This window comes from Stomoxys calcitrans, chromosome 3 (genome assembly GCF_963082655.1).
Source record: "Stomoxys calcitrans chromosome 3, idStoCalc2.1, whole genome shotgun sequence".
In the NCBI taxonomy this organism is placed as follows: domain Eukaryota; kingdom Metazoa; phylum Arthropoda; class Insecta; order Diptera; family Muscidae; genus Stomoxys; species Stomoxys calcitrans.
In genome coordinates, this window is record NC_081554.1 from 191,281,828 (window position 1) to 191,306,340 (window position 24,513).

The 24,513-nt window shown below is 40.2% G+C and overlaps 1 protein-coding gene across 3 annotated transcripts in view; it reads left to right on the forward strand.

Annotated features, from left to right (window-relative positions):
* The window catches only part of LOC106080484 (neuronal acetylcholine receptor subunit alpha-7), a 189,987-nt gene that overhangs the window by 31,459 nt on the left and 134,015 nt on the right, over positions 1-24,513 (forward strand). For all 3 annotated transcript variants that reach the window (XM_013241858.2, XM_013241859.2, XM_059364697.1), the window contains exon 2: positions 9,174-9,313. In XM_013241858.2, coding sequence (XP_013097312.2) covers positions 9,174-9,313 — 140 coding nt within the window. The remainder of the gene's footprint in view (positions 1-9,173; positions 9,314-24,513) is intronic.

Below are 24,513 nucleotides of genomic sequence, written 5' to 3' on the forward strand. Positions count from 1 at the left end.
CATTTGATACCCTTATTTCGGATACCCTTCGGACCAATTTCGGATACCCTTCGGACCACTTTCGGAAACACAGGCTATAACTAATATAGACTGTATTTCCTTCCAGACAAAATTTAAAGAAAATCGGTTTAGCCAAGTATCATATAGTCATAATGGGTCTATAGCTTTTTTGAGGGGTGGCGTGACCCCCTATACTTCGATCGGATTTTGTCTGCCAGATTCGAAATCTACGCCAGAATACTTTTCATTTGAGCCCCATACTGAAATGAACGTCCAATATGTATGTTTGGGGGAGTTTTAGGGTTGGGGCGGCCCTTTGGGAACTTGAACTCAAATTTTAATACCATATTCGTAATCTTCTCTACAATGTCTTTCATTTGATACCTGTATTGTCCCGAAAGGTCCACTTTTGATTTTGGGTTGTGTTTTTGGCATAAGAAGGAGGGTCCCCTTCCCCTTCCCCTTCCGCCATCGAAAAATTATATAGCCTATGTTTCCTTCCAGACCAACCAATACACAATATGTAAAAATTTCGAGAAAATCGGTTTTGTCGTTTTTCTATACGGAACAAACAAACCGAGTCCCATGTATCCGTGATTGGATTGACCTCCAATTCTTGACACCTTGACATGAATTTGTATGCCAGATTCGTTATCTACTCCCGCATACTTTTCATTTGATACCCATATTGCTTTATCGGTCCACTTTTGATTTTGGGTGGTGTTTTTGGGGTAACAGTGGAGGGTCCATACCCTTCAGTTATCAATATATTATAAAGCCTATTCCTACTTTCTCACCATATTCGTAATCTACTCCCAAATACCTTTCATTTGAAGCCCATATTGTCAAGATCATCAAATAAACCTATTTTAAGGGGTTTTGGGGCAGGGGCGGTCCCCCAGGTACTTGGACCCAACTTTTATTATGAAATTCGTACTCTACTCTTGAATACCTTTCATTTGAATCCCATATTGTTCCGATCGGTCCACTTTGATTTTTGGGTAGTACTTTTGGGGTATATGGGAAGGTCCGCCCCCCTCCCGATACCAACAAATTATATAGCCTATGTTTCCTGCCAGACCAACCTACACAGTCTGTGAAAATTTCAGGGTAATCGGTTCAGCCGTTTTTGAGTCTAAATGGAACAAACAAACAAACCAAAACAAATTGAATTTTATATATAAGAATAAAGAGTTGTAAAAGACATCTTATTTTTATACACTCCACACTCCAGGATAGGGGTATACTAATTTCGTCATACTGTTTGTAGCACCTCGAAATTTATTTCTGAGACCCCATAAAGTATAGATATTCATGATCGTCATGACATTTTAAGTCGATCTAGCCGTGGTCGTCCGTCCGTCTGTCCGTCCGTCTGTCCGTCCGTCTGTCCGTCCGTCCGTCCATCCGTCTCTCCGTCTGTCTGTCGCAAGCACGCTAACTTTCGAAGAAGTAAAGCTAGGCGCTTGAAATTTTGCACAAATACTTTTTATTAGTGTAGGTCGGTTGGGATTGTAAATGGGCCAAATAGGTTCTTGTTTTGATATAGCCGCCATATAAACCGATTTTGGATCTTGACTTCTTGAGCCTCTAGAGGGCGCAATTCTCATCCGATTTGACTTTTGCACGTAGTGTTTTGGTATAACTTCCAACAACTGTGCTAAGTATGGTTGAAATCGGTCCATGTTTTGATATAGCTGCCATGTAAACCGATCTTGGCTCTTGACTTCTTGAGCCTCTAGAGGGCGCATTTTTCATCCGATTTGGCTATGATTTCTAACAATTGCGATAAATATGGTTCAAATCGTTACATAACCTGATATCGCTGCCATATAAGCCGATCTGGGGTCTTGACTTCTTAAGCCCATACAGGGCGCAATTCTTATTCCAATTTTCCAAAATGTTGCACGTTGTGTTTTGGTATCACTTCCAACAACTGTGCTAAGTATGGTAGAAATCGGTCCATGTTCTGATATAGCTGTGATATAAACCGATCTTAGGTTTTGCCAATAGAGGGCGCAATTCTCGTCCGATTTGACTAAATTTTGAACGTAGTGTTTAAGTATCATTTTCAACAACTGTGAAAACATAGTACAAATCGGCCTATGTTTTGTTACAGCTGCCATATAAACCGATCTTGGGTCTTGACTTCTTGAACCACTACAGGGCGCAATTTTCGTCCGATTTGACTAAAATTTTGCACGTAGTGTTTTGTAATGACTTCCAATAACTGTACTAAGTATGGGTGAAATCGGTTCATGTTTTGATACAGCTGCCATATAAACCAATCTTGGGTCTTGATTTCTTGAGCCTCTAGAAAGCGCCATTGTCCTCCGATTTGGCTTAAATTTTGCACATGGTGTTTTGTTATGACTTCCAATAACTGTGCTAAGTATGTCGCAAATCGGTACATAATCTGATACAGCTACCGATCTGGGATCTTGACTTCTTGAGCCTCCAGAGGCCGCAATTCTCATCCGATTTGGTAGAAATTTTGTACAACGGCTTCTCTCATGACTTTCAACATCTGTGTCTAATATGGTCTCAATCGATCAATAGCTTGATACAGCTCCCATATAAACCAATCTCCCGATTTTGCTTCTTGAACCCCTACAAGGTGGAGCTTTTATCTGAATGAACTGAAATATTACACAATGACTTCTGCAATGTTCAGCATTCAATTCATTTATGGTCCGAATCGGACTATAATTTGATATAGCTCCCCTAGCATAATAGTTCTTTTTCAATATTCCTTGTTTGCCTATAAAGAGATAACGCGCATAGAACTCAACAAATGCGATCCATGGTGGAGGGTATATATATATTCGGCCCGACTGAACTTAGCACGCTCTTGTTCGATTTTTTTTTGTCAGTAGCAAATTAAATTTGCTCGTTTGCTCTTATTATGAAGGCCATTTCAAAATTCATGTGTATTTGCCCAGCGGACTTCAAACATCAGGTTACCTTATAATATTTAAATATGTGCAAATTTATTTGGCCTCATTAAATATTATGGCAATAATAATAAATTGCAATGCAATAACAACGACAAGCATTTTCCGTTGTCCATATCAATTTTGTTGGTTCCCTTAATAAATTATTAATATGACGAAATGATTACGCAATGTAATATTCATTTGAGTGTGTGGGTGTGGTATAACTGCAACTTCAGCATAATTTCAATATTATTCTTTATTTTAAATGTAAATTACGGAGTATTTTAAATAAATAGGCAATATTAATATGAATGTGTGTTTACACACACTCACTCGCATTTTATGTGTGTGTGTGTGTATACACACACATGTACACATTGTATTTGTTTGTGTGTTATAAAGGATCCCCCATTAACATGAACAAATGTAAAATCAATGTAATTTAATAAACAATTTTCACCACACAAATTAAACATTTGCTTTGCCATGTAAATTCTAGGTTGCCATTATGTGCGTGCATGTTTATGTTAACATTCAGGACCTTGTTAGAATTTCCTTAATCCTGTTTTGAAATGTCTATGTGGCACACAGAAGGGTTTAAAGTGTAGTTTAAGGGATTAATGAAAATACAAGAGAAGGCCTTTTGAAAAAATTCACCGGCGCAAGAGTTTCTCATAAAACTTTCTTTAGCCATCTCCAAATATGTCAACTAAATTTTCTTTATCAACATTTGATTTTTCATAAAAACTGAAGCGATCCCATTCCATACACCTAAGGAAGGATGAACAAGTAAAAGCGTGCTAAGTTCGGCCGAGCCCAATCTTATATACCCTCCACCATGGATCGCATTTGTCGAGTTCTCTGAGCAGTATCTCTTTTTAGGCAAACAAAGAATAATGAATAAGAACCGATTCGGACCATAAATAAATTGAATGCTGAACATTGAATTGAATGCTGAACATTGTGTAAAATTTCAGTCCATTTGGGACTCAAGAAGCAAGAAAGATCGATTTAGATCTTATTGTACACGTATATTGAAGGACATGGGAGAAGACGTTGTATAAAATTTCTGCCAAGTCGAATGAGAATTGCGCCCTCAAGAGGCTCAAGAAGTCAGGATTCCAGATCAGCTTATATGGCAGCTATATTCGATTATGTGCCGATTTGCGCCATACTTAGAACAATTGTTGGAAGTCATAAAAAAAACGCCTGCGGCAAAATTGTATAAGAATTGAATAAGAATTGCGCCCTCTAGCGGCTCAAGAAGTCAAGATTCAAGATCCGTTTAAATGGCAGCTATACCAGGTTGTAAACCGTTTTCAACCATACTTGGCACAGTTATTGAAGGTGATACCTAAACACCATGTGCAAAATTTCAGCCAAATCGGATAAGAAGTGCTCCCTCTCAAAGGTCAAGAAGTCAAGACCCAAGATTGGTTTATATGGCAGCTATATCAGTTTAACAACCGATTTTAACCATACTTAACACAGTTGTTGTAAGTGATACCAAAACACCATGTGCAAAATTTCAGCCAAATCGGACGATAATTGCGCTCTCTAGAGGCTCAAGAAGTCAAAACAAAAAGCCGGTTTATATGGCAGCTATATCAGTTTGTAAACCGATTTCAAACATACTTGGCACAGTTGTTGGAAGACGATAATTGCGCTCTCTAGAGGCTCAAGAAGTCAAAACAAAAAGCCGGTTTATATGGCAGCTATATCAGTTTGTAAACCGATTTCAAACATACATGGCACAGTTGTTGGAAGTGATATCAAAACACCACGTGCAAAATAACAGCCAAATCGGATAAGAAGTGCTCCCTCTAAAATCTCAAGAAGTCAAGACCCAAGATTGGTTTATATGGCAGCTATATCAGGTTATATACCGATTTGAACCACGTGCAAAATTTTAGTCGAATTGGGCGATAATTGCGCCCTCTAGAGGATTAAGAAGTCAAGACCCAAGATCGGTTTATATGGCAGCTATATTGAAACATGGACCGATATGGCCCATTTATAATCCCAACCGGCCTACACCAATAAAAAGTATTTGTGCAAAATTTCAAGCTTCGAGCTTTACTCCTTCGAAAGTTAGCGTGCTTTCGACGGAAAGACCGATGGACGGACAGACAGACAGATGGACAGACGGACGGACGGGCATGGCTAGTTCGATTTAAAATGTCATTACGATCAAGAATACATGTATGTATTATGGGGTCTTAAACGCATATTTCGAGGTGTTACAAACATAATGTCGAAATTAGTATACCCCCATCCTACTGTGGAGGGTATAAAAATCATTCCCAGAAATATTTTATTTTAAATTGTTTTGAGAAAAAGATTTCTATTGAAGAGTAAGACAACGAGGGCTACTATTGTTCTTCCCCTAAGGCCTCTTATAGGTCCTACATCCCGTTATTCCTCTTTTATTTGGTTAGTTATCATTTCATACACGCAGACTTCATATTCTATTCGTAATTGCAAGAGATTCATTTGTGTCCTGATAATATTTTACCATCAATATTAAATGTGAAAACTGCATAAGAGCCATCACATGTTTGTGAGTGTAAATATAGGACAACAAAGGCATTACGTTTGACAAAGGATGTCTAGCAGATATAGGGGTTTGAAATGTAAGTTTGTTCAAGTGCAATTAAAAATATTAAGACAAAGGCTTGAGATGAAATTCTGGCAAACTTTTTTTACGAAAACCAAGATTTGATTAAATTGTAGATTAAAACATGTAGGGCAAAATTCGGGTGGTGCTGACTATACTATATTCTTACCCCAGGCCAAAAAGTGGAAATCAGGAGATATCAGAGAAATTTGTCAGGAAAAATGCCAAAAATATTTGCTCCCAAAAATATCTGCTGAAAATGGGCGGAAGTGGTTGTTTGCTGAAACAGCAAACATTTTCTGCTGATTTCAAATATTAACAAGTAAAAACTGCCCAAGTTCGGCCGGCCGAATCTTTGGTACCCACCATAAAGGATTCCGTTAAAAAATTTGCTCTTATTAACTGAGTTTGTATATGAATTATTATACCCACCACCGCAAGATGGGGGTATATTCATTTTGTCATTCCGTTTGCAACACATCGAAATTCTATTCTTGATCAGCGTAAAAATCTTAGACGATCTAGCCATGTCCGTCTGTCTGTCTGTTAAATTAACGCTACAGTCTTTAAAAATCGAGATATTGAGCTGAAACTTTGCACAGATTCTTTTTCTGTCGATAAGCAGGTTAAGTTCGATGATGGGCTATATCGGACTATATCTCGATATAGCCCCCATATAGACCGATCCGCCAATTTAGGGTCTTAGGTCCATAAAAGCCACATTTATTAGTCGATTTGGCTGAAATTTGGGACAGTGAGTTGTGTTTGGCCATTCGACATCCATCTTTAATTTGGCCCAGATCGGTTCAAATTTGGATATAGCTGCCATGTAGACCGATTTCACGATTTAATGTCCTGGGTCCACAAAAGGCGCATTTATTGTCCGATTTTGCCAAAATTTGGGACAGTGAGTTTTGTTAGGCTCTTCGAAATCCTTCTTCTATTTGGCCCAGATCGGTCCAGATATGGATATAGCTGCCTTATATACCGATCTCTCGATTTAAGGTTTTGGGCCCTTCAACTTTCTTCTTCAATTAGATTCAGATCGTTCAAGATTTGGATATAGCTGCCATATAGACCGATTTCACGATATAAGGTTTAGGGCCCATAAAAGGCGCATTTATTGTCCGATTTCGCTGAAGTTTTGAGACAATGAGTTGTGTTAGGTACTTCGACATCGTTTCTCAGATCGGTTCAGATTTAGATATAGCTGCCATATAGACCGATCTCAAGATTAAAAATCTTGGGCCTATTACAGGCGCATTTATAATCCGATTTCGCTGAAATTGTCACATTGACTTATGTTAGCTTTTCACGATAGCGGTCGATCGCGTAAAGCTAGCCACTTGAAATTTTGCACAGATACATAATATTCATGTAGATCGTTGGAGATTGCAGATGGGCCATATCCGTTCAGTTTTAGATATAGCTTCTATATAAACCGATCTCTCGATTTGTCTTTTTGATCGGTACACTTATCAATGGGTCCACCTCTCTTACATTCGGGTGCTATAAACTAATTCACTAAGTTATAGTACCCTGCGCCACAGTAGTGTAGGGTATGAAAATCGGTTTATATGGATGCTATATCAGGTTAAGAACCGATTTGAACCATACTAAGCACAGTTGTTGGAAGTAATACCAAAACACCATATGAAAAATTACAGCCCAATCGGATAAGAAGTGCTCCCTCTAGAAGATCAAGAAGTCAAGACCCAAGATTGCTTTATATGGCAGCTATATCAGGTTATATACCGATTTGAAACACCACGTGCAAAATTTCAGTGGAATCGATCGCGTAAAGCTAGCCACTTGACATTTTGCACAGATACATAATATTCATGTAGATCGTTGGAGATTGCAGATGGGCCATATCCGTTCAGTTTTAGATATAGCTTCTATATAAACCGATCTCTCGATTTGTCTTTTTGAGCCCCTGAAAGCCGCAATTTTGTCCGATTTAGCTGAAATTGAGCATGTAGTGTTCTGGTAAGACTTCCAACAAATTTAAGTACGGTCTAAATCGGTCTATAACCTGATATAGCTCCCGATTTGACTTCTTGACCCCAGGAGGCTCCTAATTGAGCCCCTGAAAGCCGAAATTTTTGTCCGTTTTTGCCGAAATTTTGCATGTAGTGTTCTGTTATGACTTCCAACAACTATGTTTAGTACGGACCAAATCGGTCTATAACCGGATATAGCTTCCATGTAAACCAATTTCGGATCATAAGCCGCTAGAGGGCGCAATTATTAACCGATTTTGTCTTAATCGGTTCACCACCCGATATATTGTAGTTCCCATATACGTCGATCTTCAGCTCTTCTAGAGGGAGCAATTATTATCCGATTTGGCTGAAATTTTTGGCAACGACTTTTTGTATGAGCTTAAATATATGTGCCAAATATTGTCTAAAACGTATAAACGTATCTCCCGATTTTTCTTCCTGAGCCCCTGTAGGGCGCAATTCTTATCCGATTTGGCTGAAATTTTGCACAATGACTTCCACTTCGAATCGGTCCACAACTTGATATAGCTTTAGTAGCATAACAATTCTTATCCATTATCATTTGTTTGCCTACGAAATCGGATTTCACCATACCATCGATAAACACTGGTCCATCGATAAACTGATGGAGTTTCATGGCGAAAAATCGAACTAAGTTCACCGATGCTCTAATGTTCAGTTCACCCACGTCGAAAGTAGTAAAAAATATTCGCACGAAAATGATTACTATTTAATTCTATTTTTTGGCGAAATGAATATTTTAAATTACAGTAAACAACACAAATAGCGCTCGAATGTCAAAACATTCTGAGTACGTATAACCTCAAAAATGTCAAGCTTAACGATAAAGCTGTCAGTTAGCAGATTGCATTACAAGGCTTGTCCAAGCCCAAAATATAAAGAGCAACCCTCGTATAGCTAGTCAATGCTTCTAGATTGGGAAAATTGTAATTACTACCCCTTTCCTCCTCCGTTTCTTAAGTTATTGGTTATACAAATCAAACTTTAGGCTTGGCAAGTTACTGTTTTTTTTAAACATTGAATAAAATTTGTATGTTTTATCTCCCCATTAGCAATATTTCAAATTGAGGTATATGAATATCCATGTGGGTGTTATGTTATTTGTTTTTATCCCATCTTTTTATATGAAACCCGTTGTTTGTATGCCAATTGTCAAACGTATTCGCTGTATTTCAGGTCAACGTTTCGCAAATTGAATTGACATCTGAGCTCATGTGTTGTCAGTTGCTGGCTGTATTGAATGAAAGCCATACAATAATGTCAGTGAGCTCTGTATTAAACCCTCAATAAACATATCAGCAACATATTGTGTGCAGGGCAAGCAAAAAAAAAAATAGCAGAAAAGGGAACCAACAAAAGGCTGGAAAGTTTAAAGCAGGTGTCTTACAACGAAATTGATAATAAAATGAATAGTTAAGGGAAAACTTTATGCAATTGACTTTGATTGACATAAGGTTAGGACAAAAAAAGGAGACTTGCCAAGATAATATCACATAACTAAGCCATACAATTTTCTTATCTACATGCCAAAGAAATTGACTAATAAAACTATATCCTTTTTCTTCCCTTCTGTTCTCTCTCTTCTCGTTACAGTTTGCTTAGCAGGTTACAATGAAAAGAGACTGTTACATGATCTATTAGATACATACAATACACTAGAGCGGCCGGTTTTAAACGAATCGGATCCATTACAATTAAGTTTTGGTTTAACTTTAATGCAAATAATTGATGTGGTAAGTACAGAGAACTCGAAACGATTTTATACAATTCCATTATCAACTTGTATACAAGTTGTAATACATTTCATAAGGCATATGACATTAACATGCCATACATATTAAAATGATTTTTAAACAAAAAACTGAACATATGTTTTTTTTTATCGAAAATGAAGGTTAAAATGAATTGCCATGCATTAAACAGGTATAACCAATTATGCTGAAAACTGTAAAACACAAACGCTGGGCTTAAATTGTGCCATAAATACCAAATAATCCCTCGTCAGCGTTTGTCATTTTATGCAAAGTGACATAAGCCAAAAATGTCACAGCTATTTCACTATTATATGAATGGAAAAGGAATACGTAATTAAAATCCTTATGGATTAAATGATTATTCAATAAAAAAAAAAAAAAAAAACAGACAGGCAGGCCTTAACAAATGTTAAAACAGTGATGTGTTCGGCTGGGACGAATCTTGGGCTACCATCATCCTGGATTCTGCTGTATATGTATGTATCCTTATTAACTCATTTTGTATTTGAATTATTTTTATAACAAACTAGCTGGCACGGTCCGCTCCGCTGCGTCTTCTTTTACTTTATATGGAACAACATTTTCCTTGGAATATTTATTTTCAACAATTAAAGAACTTTTAGTGAAATACCATGCAACGAAAATAGTATATCGCTTGACTAACAATTTAACAATATAAGTGCCTTTGTCCGAGTTCCATATGATCTTTATTGGTCTACGAATTTAAGTTTGGATGTAAGGTGTACTCCATCCTTAAAATAATTTATTTCTGCCCGATATTCTCATGATGTCTTATTAAAGAATGTTTTCGGGGGTAAGGTGGTCGCCCAGACACTTGGCCCTGAAAAAATATCAGCATCGTGATCTTCTCTCAAATGCCATTTATTTAAATCCCATATTGCCATTGGGGGGAGTTTACAGGATGAGGCGTCCCCCAAATACATGGTCTCAAAGTGGTTACCAAATTCGTTTTCTAATCTAATCTCAAATACCTTTCATTTGAGACACATATTGGTATGGTCGAAAAATGTTTACCCCTTGGGGGTGTTTTGGGAAAGGGGTGATGCCCTACATACATGGCCCTACATTTGGATATCAAATTCGTATTCTACTTCCAAATATCTTTATTTGAGCCCCATATTGCAATAGTCATTAAAAAAGTGCTGTTTGTGGGGTATTTTGGGAAAGGGGTAGACCCCCAGAAAGTTGGTCCTGAAAATGGGTATCAATTCTTGCTCTACCCCCCAATACCTTTCATTTGAGCTCCACATTAACATGGTCGGTAAATATGCCCGATTTAGGGAGGTTTTGGGGATTGGGGTGGCCCCCCAACACTAAGCCGGGAAAATATATCAGCAACGTGCTCTATACTCATGTATCTATATATCATTTATTTGAACCCCATATTGTCATTGGCCTCAAAATTGGATATCAAATTCGCATCTCATTTAGACTCCTCATTGCAAAAGTCAGCAAATATGTCCGGTTTGGGGCATTGGCCCTAAAAACTATGAATATTAAGTTCCACTCTCTTTAAGACCCATATTTTCTTGGTGAGCCAATGCGTACTATTTGGGGGTTGTTATGGTGATGGGAGGTCCCCTAGACAGTTGCTCCCTAATCTTGATATCAGATACATGGTCTACTCCCAAATACCTTTAATTTGAGCCCGATATTTCCATAGTCAGCAAACATGACCGGCCCTCTTATTTGAGCATAATATTGCAATAGTCAGCAAATACTTCCTATTTGGGTGGTGTTGTGTGGGTGGGGTGGCCCCATAGACACTTTTCCCGAATATTGATATCAGATTCGTGCTTTACTCCCAAAGACTCCCTTTCATTTGAGCCCCATATGGCTATGGTCGTAAATTTGTCCCCTTTGGGGGATGTTTTTAGGGAGAGGCGGCCCCCCAAACACTTGGTTCCATGTTTGGATATCAGATTCGAATTCTACACTCAAATACCTTTTATTTAAGCCCCATATTGCCATGCTCAGTAAGTAAGACCTGTTTGGTGGGCGTTTTGGGGAAGGAGTGGACCCCCAGAAGCGTGGTCCCACATTTGGATATTAGAATCGTATTCTAGACAGTTGGATATCAGATACGTTTTCTTATCCTAAATACCTTTCATTTGAGTCCCATATTGTCGTGATTGTTCTAAATATATGTTTGATAGGTTTTAGGTTGGGGCGACCCCCCTAGGTACCCCATCCGAAATTTGGATACCAAATTTTTATTTTTAGGGTACTATATGAGAGTACACAAAATTTCGCTTAAATCGCACCACCCATTTCCGAGATCGGGCGTTTTTGAAAATTACGGTAAGGGCAGGGTCCACCCCCTTCAGATATCAAAAAATGTATCACCCTATTTCCAACACGGGATCATTATGCGCCATCTGTGAAAATATCAAGAAAATAGGTTCAGCCATTTCTGAGTCTATAAGGAACACCCAAACAAACAAACACAAATTGATTTTTATATATAAGAAGTTACATTTGAAATTTTGCTTGGGCGGAGGGGACTTGGCAAGACGAAGACGGGAAAATACAGTCACGTTTCCATTCTGGACACTGTGGACGCGGTGGGCAGACTGAGGTGCCCGAGTACCTATCATCAATTCGGTAAAATATTCATGATTCACTTTCCCGAAAGGGAGGAGTGGAAGGCGAATGCTGAGTTTGGAGAAAATTAATCCTTGGTCATCACAGATGACTCTAAGATGAAGTCAGGGACTGTATTGGGGTATACTGCAAGACACTTAATATTGGTAACTGAGGTCTGCCGTATGGGTGAACAACATATGCTGACTGAGGAGGGATTTGAACAAGTCTGCTACGCAGACGATGTTATAATACTTGTAGGGAGTAAGATCGTAACCAGCTATGCAGTTGGTATAAACCCTGGGTTTAGCCCCCTGGGCGTCTCAAAGATAATCTAATCAATTTATCAATCCGTAGTTGCTGCACATAAAAAATAATAATTGAATCGATCCGATATTCTGAGTGTATTCTGGGTGTATATCACCTTTGGTTGACTAATTTTTTATTCTTAAACTACTGCAAATTAAACCTTAAAATAATTCAGTACAAAGGCCACCATGTGTTTTTTAGCAGTTCACCAAAGGCCCACACCTTAAAAAAACCATCTCAACATCTGCATTTTGAAGTGAACATTTTAAATTCAGCGTGAAAGAACTTAAAACCATTTTGACATTTCTACTCTTCACTTCAGAAGATGAGAAAAAAAATGATTTCATTACACTTTTACTTTCATTCAAAAGCACCTGGGTGCCCGCACATGTGTGAGTGACTAACAAATGCGTGTGAAAATGATGATTATGATTTAGGTTACATAATTTATTATGAATTGAGGTTGTTTAGATTGCGACACACACACACACACGCATACACTCACTTAGATTCGTGCATATAACTGTCTACTTTACAATGACTTTCTTTGGCAGCAAGGCTTGCTACTATTCTAAATGCATGTGTGTTAAACAAACGAGCAACTGACACTAACACACTCACAACCCCTCTCTCTTTTTCTCACTCAACACTATCATGGCATCTTGGCCCTTTGGCCTGGCTATGTCTGTGAGTTAAAACAAAACAACAACAAAAAGCATGCTTAAATGAAACAGGACATCTTGGAAACAGGACCAGGATGTTAACAACTTTTTTTCTAGGCTTTGTGTCATTCATGTTCCCCGTTTTGTTTCATTTTGCTGCCTATCCCATTTTTCATTCATTTGTATGCAAAGGGAACATGTTGACACTTTAATGGTGTTCATAGTAGTAGTAGTTATTCATGCAATTTTTGCGGGTAATGTCCTGCCTGGGTGAGAAACTATATAAAAACAGGAATAGATTTGAGCATAGGGGAATATTTTGTACCCTACAACGAAGAGGGGGCTTAAGAGAAAAAATAAGACAATTTTGAAATTTTAGTCGAGGGATAAGGGGTTAGGGTATAGCTTCTGTTTAGATCGACAGGAGCAGAGAGATTCGAAAGAATCAGGCATATGAAATGAGGTGGACGAATAGAGACTGATAGGGAGAGAGTGGGGAAGACACCCGGCAGTGCATATCTATGAGCATCAAATATTCTTTAACTTAGTGCTCCAATCTGTGTTGTGTTTATCGTTTTCACGAAAAGCTCAGCTGAGCGTTCACAGGTAGCACCTAGTGGAATGTTCCAAAAGCAGTGGCTGCAACTACAGTCAAGGACAATCAGCGGTATTGAGGGGAGAGTCTCAGTCGGAGGCCGGGCAGTACCGACTCCTGCTTAAATACCGAATGCCTGTAATGGTCGATATGATACCTAACCTTATCATATCAATTACCAAAACGTTCCGGCGGCGATCGGTCCTATAGATCGGAATGTTTCATTTCGGACTCATACCTAAGGAGTCTCAGTAAGAAGTCGTGCGGAACTGGCTCTTGCTTAAATACCCTGTGCCGATGATGCTCGATATGACATCTCGATTTATCATAACAATGGCCAAAACATTCCTGCGACGATATGTCCTCTAGATCGGAATGAGCTTGCTGACATAAAAGAGTTTGACGAGGATTTCTGCCTCCACATACAAACGTGACTATAACGACAAGGGACAAATATGGAAAACACTACATACGGATCGGCATACAGTTGAAAAAGGATTTGTATGCAGAAGAAGGACGGACATACATATAGGCATATAGCAAATACGGGCAGATAGACGGACAAAGAAGTAGAAAGAGAGCAGTCGGACAGGCAGTAGATAGACGGACGTACAGTAGATGAATGGAAATCAGATAGACAGACAGCAGTTGGATAGGCACCAGATCTTCAGGCAGACTGCAGATGGCTATGCATCAAAGGGACAGAGAAAGGATGGGCAGACAGTAAAATTGATCCCATGGACAGATAGCAGGTGAAGAGAAATAAGTTGGACAGACATTAGATGTTGGACCGACTCAGATAGACGGACAACAAATGTACAGGCCGCAGATGGGTAGATATCAGATACACAAACAGCTGATGTCAGATGGACAGAAAGTAGATAGACTGACGAACAGATAGCAGATGCTGGATATAGAGCAAATGGACACACAGCAGATTGACGAAGGGCAGATGGGCAATCAGTAGATGAACAGACACTAGATAGATAGACATCTGATGTATTGACTCAAAGCAGGTGGACAGATAGTAGATGTAAAGAAGGCAGATGGGGAGACAATAGATGAACAGACATTAGAAGGACAGAAACCCCTTGAACCTAGCCAGATAGACTGACAACACATGGACAGACATCAAATACACAGATAGCTGACGTCAGATGGACAGACGGCAGATGGACAGAAGGCAACTAGATGGACAGACGTCAGATGGACAGACGGCAGATAGACAGAAGGCAAATAGATGGACAGACGAACAGATAATTGATGAACACGCATATGGGCAAACACAGCTAAATAGAGAACACATGGATATAGCAGATGGACAAACAACAGCTAGACGTGGGGCAAATTGGCAATCAGTAGATGAACAGACACCAGATGGACAGACCTCAAACAGTCAGACAACAGATAGACAGACAGCTGACGGATAAACGGCAGATGGACAGACACACAGCAGATGAATCATCAGCATAAGGACTCACAGCAGATGGACAGACCGCAGATAGATAGACAGACAGCTGAAGGATAAACGGCAGATGGTCCTGATAGACAGACAGCTGACGCACGATCGACAGATGAACAGACAGCAGATGACACTCTGTTGTGCATATATTCTGTGTTAGCATAAGGACAGATAGCAGATGACAGGCAGCAGATTAACTATCAGCATAAGGACAGACAGCTGATGGGCAGACAACAGTTAAATAGACACCATAAAAGCAGACACCAGTAGGACAGACACCAGATAGACAAACAGCCGACGGACAAACGACTGATGAACAGACAGCAGATAAAACATCAGCATGAGGACAGACAGCAAATTAACAGACACCTGGCCGACACACAGTAGATGAACACTCAGCATATGAACAGACCGCAAATGGACGGGCAGCAGATGGGCAGATCTAGCTTTGATCCATCTATGTAGCATAATTTTGCAGATTGTAATACCATAGTTCCGCTAATTCAAGACTGTGCCGCTGGATCAGTGTCTAGCACACAATCTCAAGTACCATCTCAGGTATCCGATTGGAAACCTCTTCTATACCATCCCGGTTTCCTGTTGTCACCTCGATTTTACCGCGATGGTGTTAGCTGTTCATATCCTCTATACATTTTCCCATCGTCATAATTGATAAAGCCGCTGTGGCTGCCTCACACTTAACCTGTATGCCCATGGGTCGGATATCTAGAATAGTCCCCAGTGACATAATGGGCGTGGTGCTCATCATCCCGCCTATGCCAAGACAACATAATGTCTGAACCTGTTGTATTGTCCTTACATTGCACTTTTACTCGATCGCAGTCCACCAAACAGCTGAGGCGTAAGTAACTATCGGTGGACTATCCTTGGATTCAGGCCCATTTCGTGCCTACGCCCCGTCTACTTAGCGCCCAACATCTGTGAGCCTTCTCGGTACGCTCCTGAATGGGACACTTCCAATTAAGTTTCCTGTCCAAGATCACACTTAAGTATTTTACCTTGTCAGATATCGAAATCGTTCTATTGAGACACCCTCTCAAATGTTCGCGAGTTAGTTCCATATTTTGGTCGAATTTATTTTTCAAGTCACTTGAAACGTTCTGAGCACCATTATGCTGGAAACTTTTAAACATTCCAATGTTATTGTCGGGTTTCACCTGATAACACTTTGTGTTGCCTTAACCAGATACTTTTGAAGCAGTCCTCGTAGATGGACGGATACCAGATGGACAGAAAACTAGATAGACCTGTCGGACAAACAGTAGATGAAAACACCGCAGAAGGACAGACAACTTAGGGAATGCCAGCAGAAGGACGGATTCGTAATTCTCCATCGCTTGCTTCCTTACCCTTAAGTCCATCTATCCTTTTTCTACAGGTTGCAGCAAATCCATTCACTAAGTTATACTATCCTTATACCTTAGTAGCTGCTCTAAATGTGAAAAGACTGAAACAAGGTTTCTGTTAAGATTTTCTTGCAGAATTTTTAATTTTGAAGTTGATAGGAAAGTGAAAGGCATCTCGCGGCTAAGTACGAGCGTTAAGGACTCTTAGCATAATGCAGAAGTGCTCCTTTATTTTCTACAACAATTTACCTGTCACAAGGAAAAGGAAGATCGCTTTCGCTTTTAAGACGGAAGTATTTTATTTTCTTTTGCATTTTTTTTTTTACTTCCACTAAGAGGCTGTATAACACTTGGTTAGAGGCAACATGGCCCAAGAGGACTATGGCTTTCCTTCATTAAGGCAGCAAATGAAGTACAAAGAGTAAAGGCTGGAAGTTTTGAAGGAAAATTCAAATTTACAAAAGGCCAAGTTTCTTTTGAGGTCTCTAGATGGACAGATAGACTGGCACAATATTTGAATATATTTAAGTTGAGAATATTTTAAAATGAGACATTTTAAATGTTATGATGATAGTGATAATGAAATGATGATAAAATAGGTAGAAATTAAAACCAAGATGTGTTAAGCAGATTGAGTGAATGGCTAAAGAGAAATGGATTTTGAAGGAAATGGAAGATTTATCAAAAAGTTTAAATAGGTAAAGAGGATGAATAGTAGGATATGTCTTAGTACGTAGGGGTTAAACCTTGGATACACACCGCCTTAGGTTAGGTAAGGTTTAAGAACAGTCTGCCATCAGACTTGTGATACCACAGGAACAGAAGAAGGAAGATATCTTCTAGTTCCTACCGTTGAACCATCCAAATTGCTTTAAAAAGTTTGTAATAGTAAAAGTTAGTGAATGGGTTTGTTGAGTTCTGCAGGAATATTTGGGGTGGACTTAATGGCAAGGAATCAAGCGGTGCAGAATAATGAATCCGTCCTTCTGCTGTCATTCCATATGTTGTCTATCCTTTTACTGCATATCCATTTGTTGCTTGTCGGTCAGGTGTATGTCAATCTAATTTCTGCCCATCTGGTATCCGTCCATTTACGAGGTCTGCTATATAAGTTTCTGGTCCAGCCAACATTAAGTGTTGCCAGGTGCAATCTGACCCACGACCATCATTTGTATTGTTTACAGTGACTTGAAAAAAAAAAATGCTACAAAAATATGAAATAACTTGTGAACATTTGACGGGATGTCTCAATAGAACGATTTCGATATCTGCTAATAGCAAATTTTGCCCATGAACGTTCCACTAGGGAACATGGGCGAATTTCTCACATATCAATGAGTGCAGTCCGTTTCAAGTTTAAGCTCAATGATAAGGGGGCCTCCTTTTTATAGCCGAGTCCGAACGGCGTGCCGCAGTGCGACATCTCTTTGGAGAGAAGTTTTACGTTGCCTAGTACTTCACAAATGTTGCCAGTATTAGGAGCGGAAAACCACCGCTGAAAATTTTTTCTGATGGTCTCGCCAGGATTTGAACCTTGGCGTTCCGCATCATAGGCAAACAAGCTAGCCTCTGCGCTACGGTGGCCCCAATATCACACAAGGTCCAAGATGTGATCTTGGACAGGAATTGGAAGTGTCCCATTCAGGAGCGTACCGAGAAAGCTCACAGATGTTGTAGGCCCGAAATGAGGCTTGAATCCGAGGATAGTTCACATGCGTGATTAGACCCATACTTACTTATGCCTCATTAGCTTGGTGTACTGCGATTGGGTAAAAGTGCAACATAAGGACAAAACAATAGGTTCAGAGGACATGTTGTCTTGTCGTAGGCGGGTTGATGAGCACCACGCCCATTATGTCACTGGGGACTATACTAGAATTCCGACCCATACATACATATTAAGTGTGAGGCCACTGCGGCCTTAAGATTAACTAAGATTGGAGAATGTATAAAGGATGTGAATAGATCACTCTATCGCGGTATAATCGAGGTGACAATAGGAAACCTGCATGAAATAGAAGAGGTTTCTGATGGGATACCTGAGACGACGCTTGAGGTTGAGTGCGAGACACTGCTTCCAGCGTCACAGTTTTGGATTGATGGAACTATAGCATTACCACCTACAAGATCATGCTACATAGATGTATAAAAGCTGGAGGTCAGAGTGGGTCTGGGGGTCTACAGAGAGAAACCGGGGACTAAGATATGTTTTAGGCCGCCTGACCTGAAAGCGGAAATCCGAGCGATCACGGAATGTGTGAGGTGTTGCGGTGTTAACGAGAGGACATCGGTTGTAAACACCTTTAGCGACAGTAAACTGGCCATAGGGGCAATAATAGCCTGGAAGATAAAGTCATGAGTCGGAGGGTAGTCGGATTCGCATCGTTTGGGTGCCGGGCCATTGCGGAGAAAGGGGGAATAAAAGAACAGACGATTTGGCAGTGAAGGCTAGAGGACTGCCGTCAATAAGCTTGGTTTACCCGAAGCCTTACGAGTCCCAGATAAAGTCGTGGGCTAAGAACGCGCATGTAAAACAGCGAAACGGTAGTTTGGACGACGAAAATCCTATGGGGAACTGCGGATAAAAATTGCGGCTTGCAGGGGCTCAAGAATCAAATCGGGAGATCGGTTTATATGGGAGCTATATCCAAATCTGAACCGATATGACCCATTTGCAGTCCTCAACGATCTACATCAATAATAATTATCTGTGCACAATTTCAAACTGCTTTCTTTACGCGTTCGACCGCTATGGTGTTTCGACAGACAAACGGACATGACTAGATCGACCTCCCATACTTCGATCTGATTTTTTATGCCAGATTCGAAATCTACTCTCGAATAACTTTCATTTGAGCCCCATATTGCAATGAATGTTCAATATGTATGTTTGGGGAAATTTTGTGGTTGTGGCAGACTCAAATTTTAATACCATATTCGTATTTTATTCTCAAATACCTTTCATTTAATACCTATATTGCCCCGATCGGCCTACTTTTGGGTTGAGTTTTTTGCATGAGGGGAGGGTCCGTCCCCCTTCCGATACCGAAAAATTGTATAGCCTATGTTTCCTTCCAGACCAACTTATACAATATGCGAAAATTTCAAGAAAATCGGTTCAGCCGTTTTCAGTCTATACGGAATAAACAAACCGAGTCCCATAAATCCGTGATTGGCTAATGTGTCCATTTTGGGCGTTTTAGTGGGGGTGTGGTGACGCCCTATACTTCGACATGAATTTGTATGCCAGATTTGTTATCTATTCCCGCATACTTTTCATTTGATACCCATATAGTCCTTATCGATCCACTTTTTATTTTGGGTGGTGTTTTTGGGGTAACGGTGGAGGGTCCGCCCCCTTTCGTTTTCAATAAATTGTATAGCCTATTCCTACTTCCTGAACATATTCGTAATCTACTACCGAATACCTTTCATTTGAGTCCTATATTGTGGTTATCCTCAAATAGACCTATTTTAAGGGGTTTTGGGGCTGGGCGGCCCCCACAGTTACTTGGACCCAACTTTTTTTATGATATTTTTAATCTTCGCTTAAATAACTTTCATTTCAATCCCATATTGTCCCGATCGGTCCACTTTTATTTTTGGATAGTACTTTTGGGGTAAGAGGGAGGGTCCGCCTCCCTCCCGATATCAAAAAAATATATAGCCTATATTTCCTTCCAGACCAACCTACACAATCTGTGGAAATTTCAAGGTAATCGGGTTAGCTGTTTTTGAGTCTATACGGAACAGGCAAACAAACACAAATTGAATTTTATATACAAGATTTCCCGATTTTCACTTCTAGAGCCACTGCAAACGCATTTATTGACTAATCTTACCTTTTTATAGCCGAGTCCGAACGGCGTGCCGCAGAGCGACACCTTTTTGGAGAGAAGTTTTTACATGGCAAAGTACCTCACAAATGTTGCCAGCATTAGAGAGGGATTACCACCGCTGCAAAATTGTCTGATGTTCCTGCCAGGATTTGAACGCAGGCATTCAGCGTCATAGGCGGACATGCTAACCTCTGCGCTACGGTGGACCCATTTACATATAGCTCTCAAATATATAATTTCGTTTGATTTTGAGAAATATTGCAATACCGTGGTCATTTGATAGCCGAATCTATCGAAATTTGGGAGGAAGGTGAATCTTATTACAACTGGCGAATTTCATAGAAATCGATTCAGATTTAGATGTAGCTACGATCTCCTCGACTATTACCGTAATATCTTAAAAGTTTGATCCAAATCGGTTCAGATTTAGCTTCTATATATATTCTTCAGATTTTTGGGTAATTCGCAACAATGTTGTCATATGTCAACCGTAGTTATTACAGTCCGAATATATTTTCTCATTGAACGAGGAGTTAAATAACCCATCTGAAAACATCCGCCAAAGTCAATCAAAATTGGTTTAGAATTAGACATAGCTGCCACTTTGTACTTAAAGGATAGGTGTAGGGTATTATACTGTCGCTACCACCCGCCCTTTCCGTACTGGTCTTTAATTAGTTTCATAATTTCACTCTACGCCAAACCAGATTTCATTAGATTACCTGTTTCCGAACTCGAGCTGAAATTTTTCTGACAGTAGTTTTTTTCTTGGATATTTTTCAAACCATTAGGCGTTAATGGTTTAAGTTATGTAGCAAAAGAAATGACTCTTCTGTTATGCCTCTCTTCCATAGCGAAGGGTATAGAATACAGTTTTCAGTTTTCTCTTTCACTTTCATTTTCAACTTTTAGCTACCTATATGGAATATATTTAAGTTACAATTATTTTAAATAACATAACCCAAATCTTTTTCGAATCCCAATGTGGATGTTGCCACAGTTTTCTTTCATTGTAACCACATACATATGTATGCACATATATTTTAAACCATGGGGCAAAAATTACATTTAACCAGGTTACATTTTTCTTCATTAAGCTTAACTTGAAAGTACCATTATTGTTGTAGTAGTAGTTTGGGTTTTTATTTCAACAGATTTTGAGTTGTTTTGTAGCTTGGGTGCGTTTTCTGTTTCATTGCGAATAGCCGGGTGAAAAATGTAATATCCTCAAAAATGAATGCAGTGAATGAATGTGAACCGAAAAAACAGGACGAGACAAAACGGAAAAATATACAACATACTTTTAGGCATTCAACAAACACCAATATATGGAGCATATGTATAAGGATGCTCACATCCTGCACCCCTTTTGCGCTCCACCTAGGTATGGGGTGATTGGGAAACACAGCTATTGTGTTTCCATGTTGGTGTGTGTGTGTGTGTGTGTGTTTAGCCCCTATATGGGTATATTTATTTAACTGCCACAAGACAAATACTCTTTCACACAATCACACACCGCTTGTGGTGTGTTTGTATGAGGATTACATGTGATATATGAAATCCATGTATGTATGTGTGTGTGTGTGAGAGTCTTTGATCACGTAGTGCCAGGGTGAAAGGGAGAAGCCTAGGATTGCGACACATTTGTAATTTAAACATTTATTGCATCCATAGAATTGTTTGTTGATTTAACCCATATACGAGAGAGTGAGAGAGAGAGAGAGGGGAACAAAAAGCCATAAAGACTGGTCACATGCCCAAACACAAAAGGCTGTTTGCCAGCAGCCTCCCAAAGAGACCACCAACACACATTCATCTTGGGAATAAGGATTCCCTGAGACCCATTTACTTTTTGAAAAGGCATTGAGGTTTCGTGGCAGAACCAAAGAGGGTTATGAGACATTGGGATTTAAGGAAAATATTCCTTAAGTCTTAGTTTGCTTGCAATATGAAAAGAATTGGAAGAGAGAAAGAGGGAGATCATAGTAATTTTAATGGCATATTAAGAATCTGCATTTAAATTTTATAAAATTTCAGTTGAATTGGGGGATTGTGTGGTCAGAAGACGGGTGACAGGTGGAACCTTGTGATTAATGAAATCCTGATGGATCTCGGTGGGGACGGCACGAGGGTTATCGCTTATGCGGTCGACGTCGTGCTGCTAGTCCGAGGCAAGTTTCTGTCAACCATCAGCGAAGGGTCACTGAGGAGGTTGTCGCGATGAGCTACCAGAAATGGGTTAAGAACCAACCCAGGGATGACGGAGCTGGTGCTCTTTACGCGTAGATATAAGATACCGGAGTTCAGACTTCACGTCCGTGGACGGTATCACCCTGCGAATGAGGCGAAGTACCTAAGCATAATCCTCGATTCGAAACTGTCCTGGATGAGGTACACCGAGGAAAGAAGCCGTAAGGCACTGTGCGCCTTTTGCTCCTGCAGGAGGATGTTCGGTGGGAAGTGGGGGGTGACTCCCGAGATGATTTATTGGATGTATACGGCCATCGTGAGACTAGTACTGGCCTATGGATCACTGGTATGGTGGGACGCCGTAGGGAAGAGGACGCTTGCGAAGGAGTTCGAGAAGGTCCAGAGATTGACCTGTGTCGGGATCACAGGGGCGTTGAGATCCGCACTGCAGGCAGACCTGGTGGCAATGCTGGTTATGCAGCCTATTGGGGCATATATTTGGAACTGCGCCGCCAGTGTCGCGCTTAGGCTGAAAGAGCTCGGCATGCTGAAGGAGGATGGTTGCGGCGTAGATACGAAGATACAGTAGACTGGGAGGATTTCCGACTACCTGCCACCAGTGCCGACTGGAGTGAGGGCATTCGCGATTCGTTTTCCTGTGAGCGACGAATGGAGATCGGATGGTGTACTTGAGGAGGAAGAGACCTCGATCTACATGGAGTCAGGGACTGGATTGGGGGTCTACTCTGATGCACTCAATATCAGTATGTCTCTGAGACTGTCGGACGAGTGTACGGTCTTTCAGGCAGAGGTCTGTGCCATTGCAGTAGCCGCAAGAGAAATTCTGGCAAGGGGCCTACCGCTCTCGAAACTCAGGGCGGCGTCGGTGGCGAGGTGGAACACGGTGGATGGTTGCCGGACTGCGAAGGCGCTATGGCCGGTCATCGACATCAGGAAGACGAGGGAATTGCTGGCGTTCGGTAAGAGGTCGATGAGTACTTTGACAGGGGTCATAACTGGACACTGTGCCATAGGCCGCATGGCGGCGCGCATGGGGATACTGCACTATGACTTCTGTAGGAGTTGCCTCGATGAGGATGAGGAGGAGACTATTGAGCACTTGCTTTGTTCCTGTCCAGGTCTGCAGAAACGTAGGCTCTCCTTTCTGGGGAGCCGTTTCTTCTGTGTTCTGGGTGAACTTGCGAATGTACCTCTGGTATCTCTCCTGAGATTTGTTGAGGGAACAGGATGGCTCAGAAGGGGGGGTGACACAGGCTCCGGCCTAGGTAGATCCGTGCTTGCTTAGCGACGGACGGCTCTTCACCTCCCGCTCGGGTTTTCTCCACTCCTCCTATATGATATATTAAGACAAGGAAAATATTTCACTACTCACCCTCTCTCCATATCTCTCTGAGCATAGTTTTATTAATACAAAATATTTTATCTACCATCCACTGACAGCATATTTTATTTGTCATGGCCACAATTGGGAATGCATCACCAATGAAATTCCATAAAAAGTATTAAGCCTTTTTTATGGTTCTTCTTTTTTTTTTTTTTTTTTGATGAGTATTAATGAAATTGCAAAACTCAAATATGTGCTTAAATAATGTTGGCGAAAGTTTGTACTTGCTTTTTTTATTGTTTTATGGCTAAAAGTTAATTAATTAGTATCAGAAATTCAGCAAAGCATAGTAGCAGGATTTGGGCATGAACCATTTTTCATAGCATACTTTTAGGCATTTAATCGTTTTTCAGAAAGCAACAACCATTCATTTGCCAAAAAATTTTTTCGCTGACACTTTTTATGGCCGCATTGGGTTGTGTATCCCTTCTCTCTTTCTCACTCTATCTGCCCTTCTCTTCTTTTGTTGGCCCTATATATATTCATTTTGTCCGCAACAAATTCATTATTTAACCATTGTAACACATTTACACTTTATTGTCAGCTACGACATTTTCAATTCCCTTCAACTTTCAGGCATTAGCATTTTCTCCTGCAACCCTCTCTTGTGCTCATTGAGGTTTGACATCATTTGGCATACTTCATCATTCCAACACCACATTCATCGGAGTCAATTCATAAAGAGTGAGGGAAAATTGAAACGATGTCTAAAACTAAAACTTCTTTTCGAAGCTTCAAATGTCCCT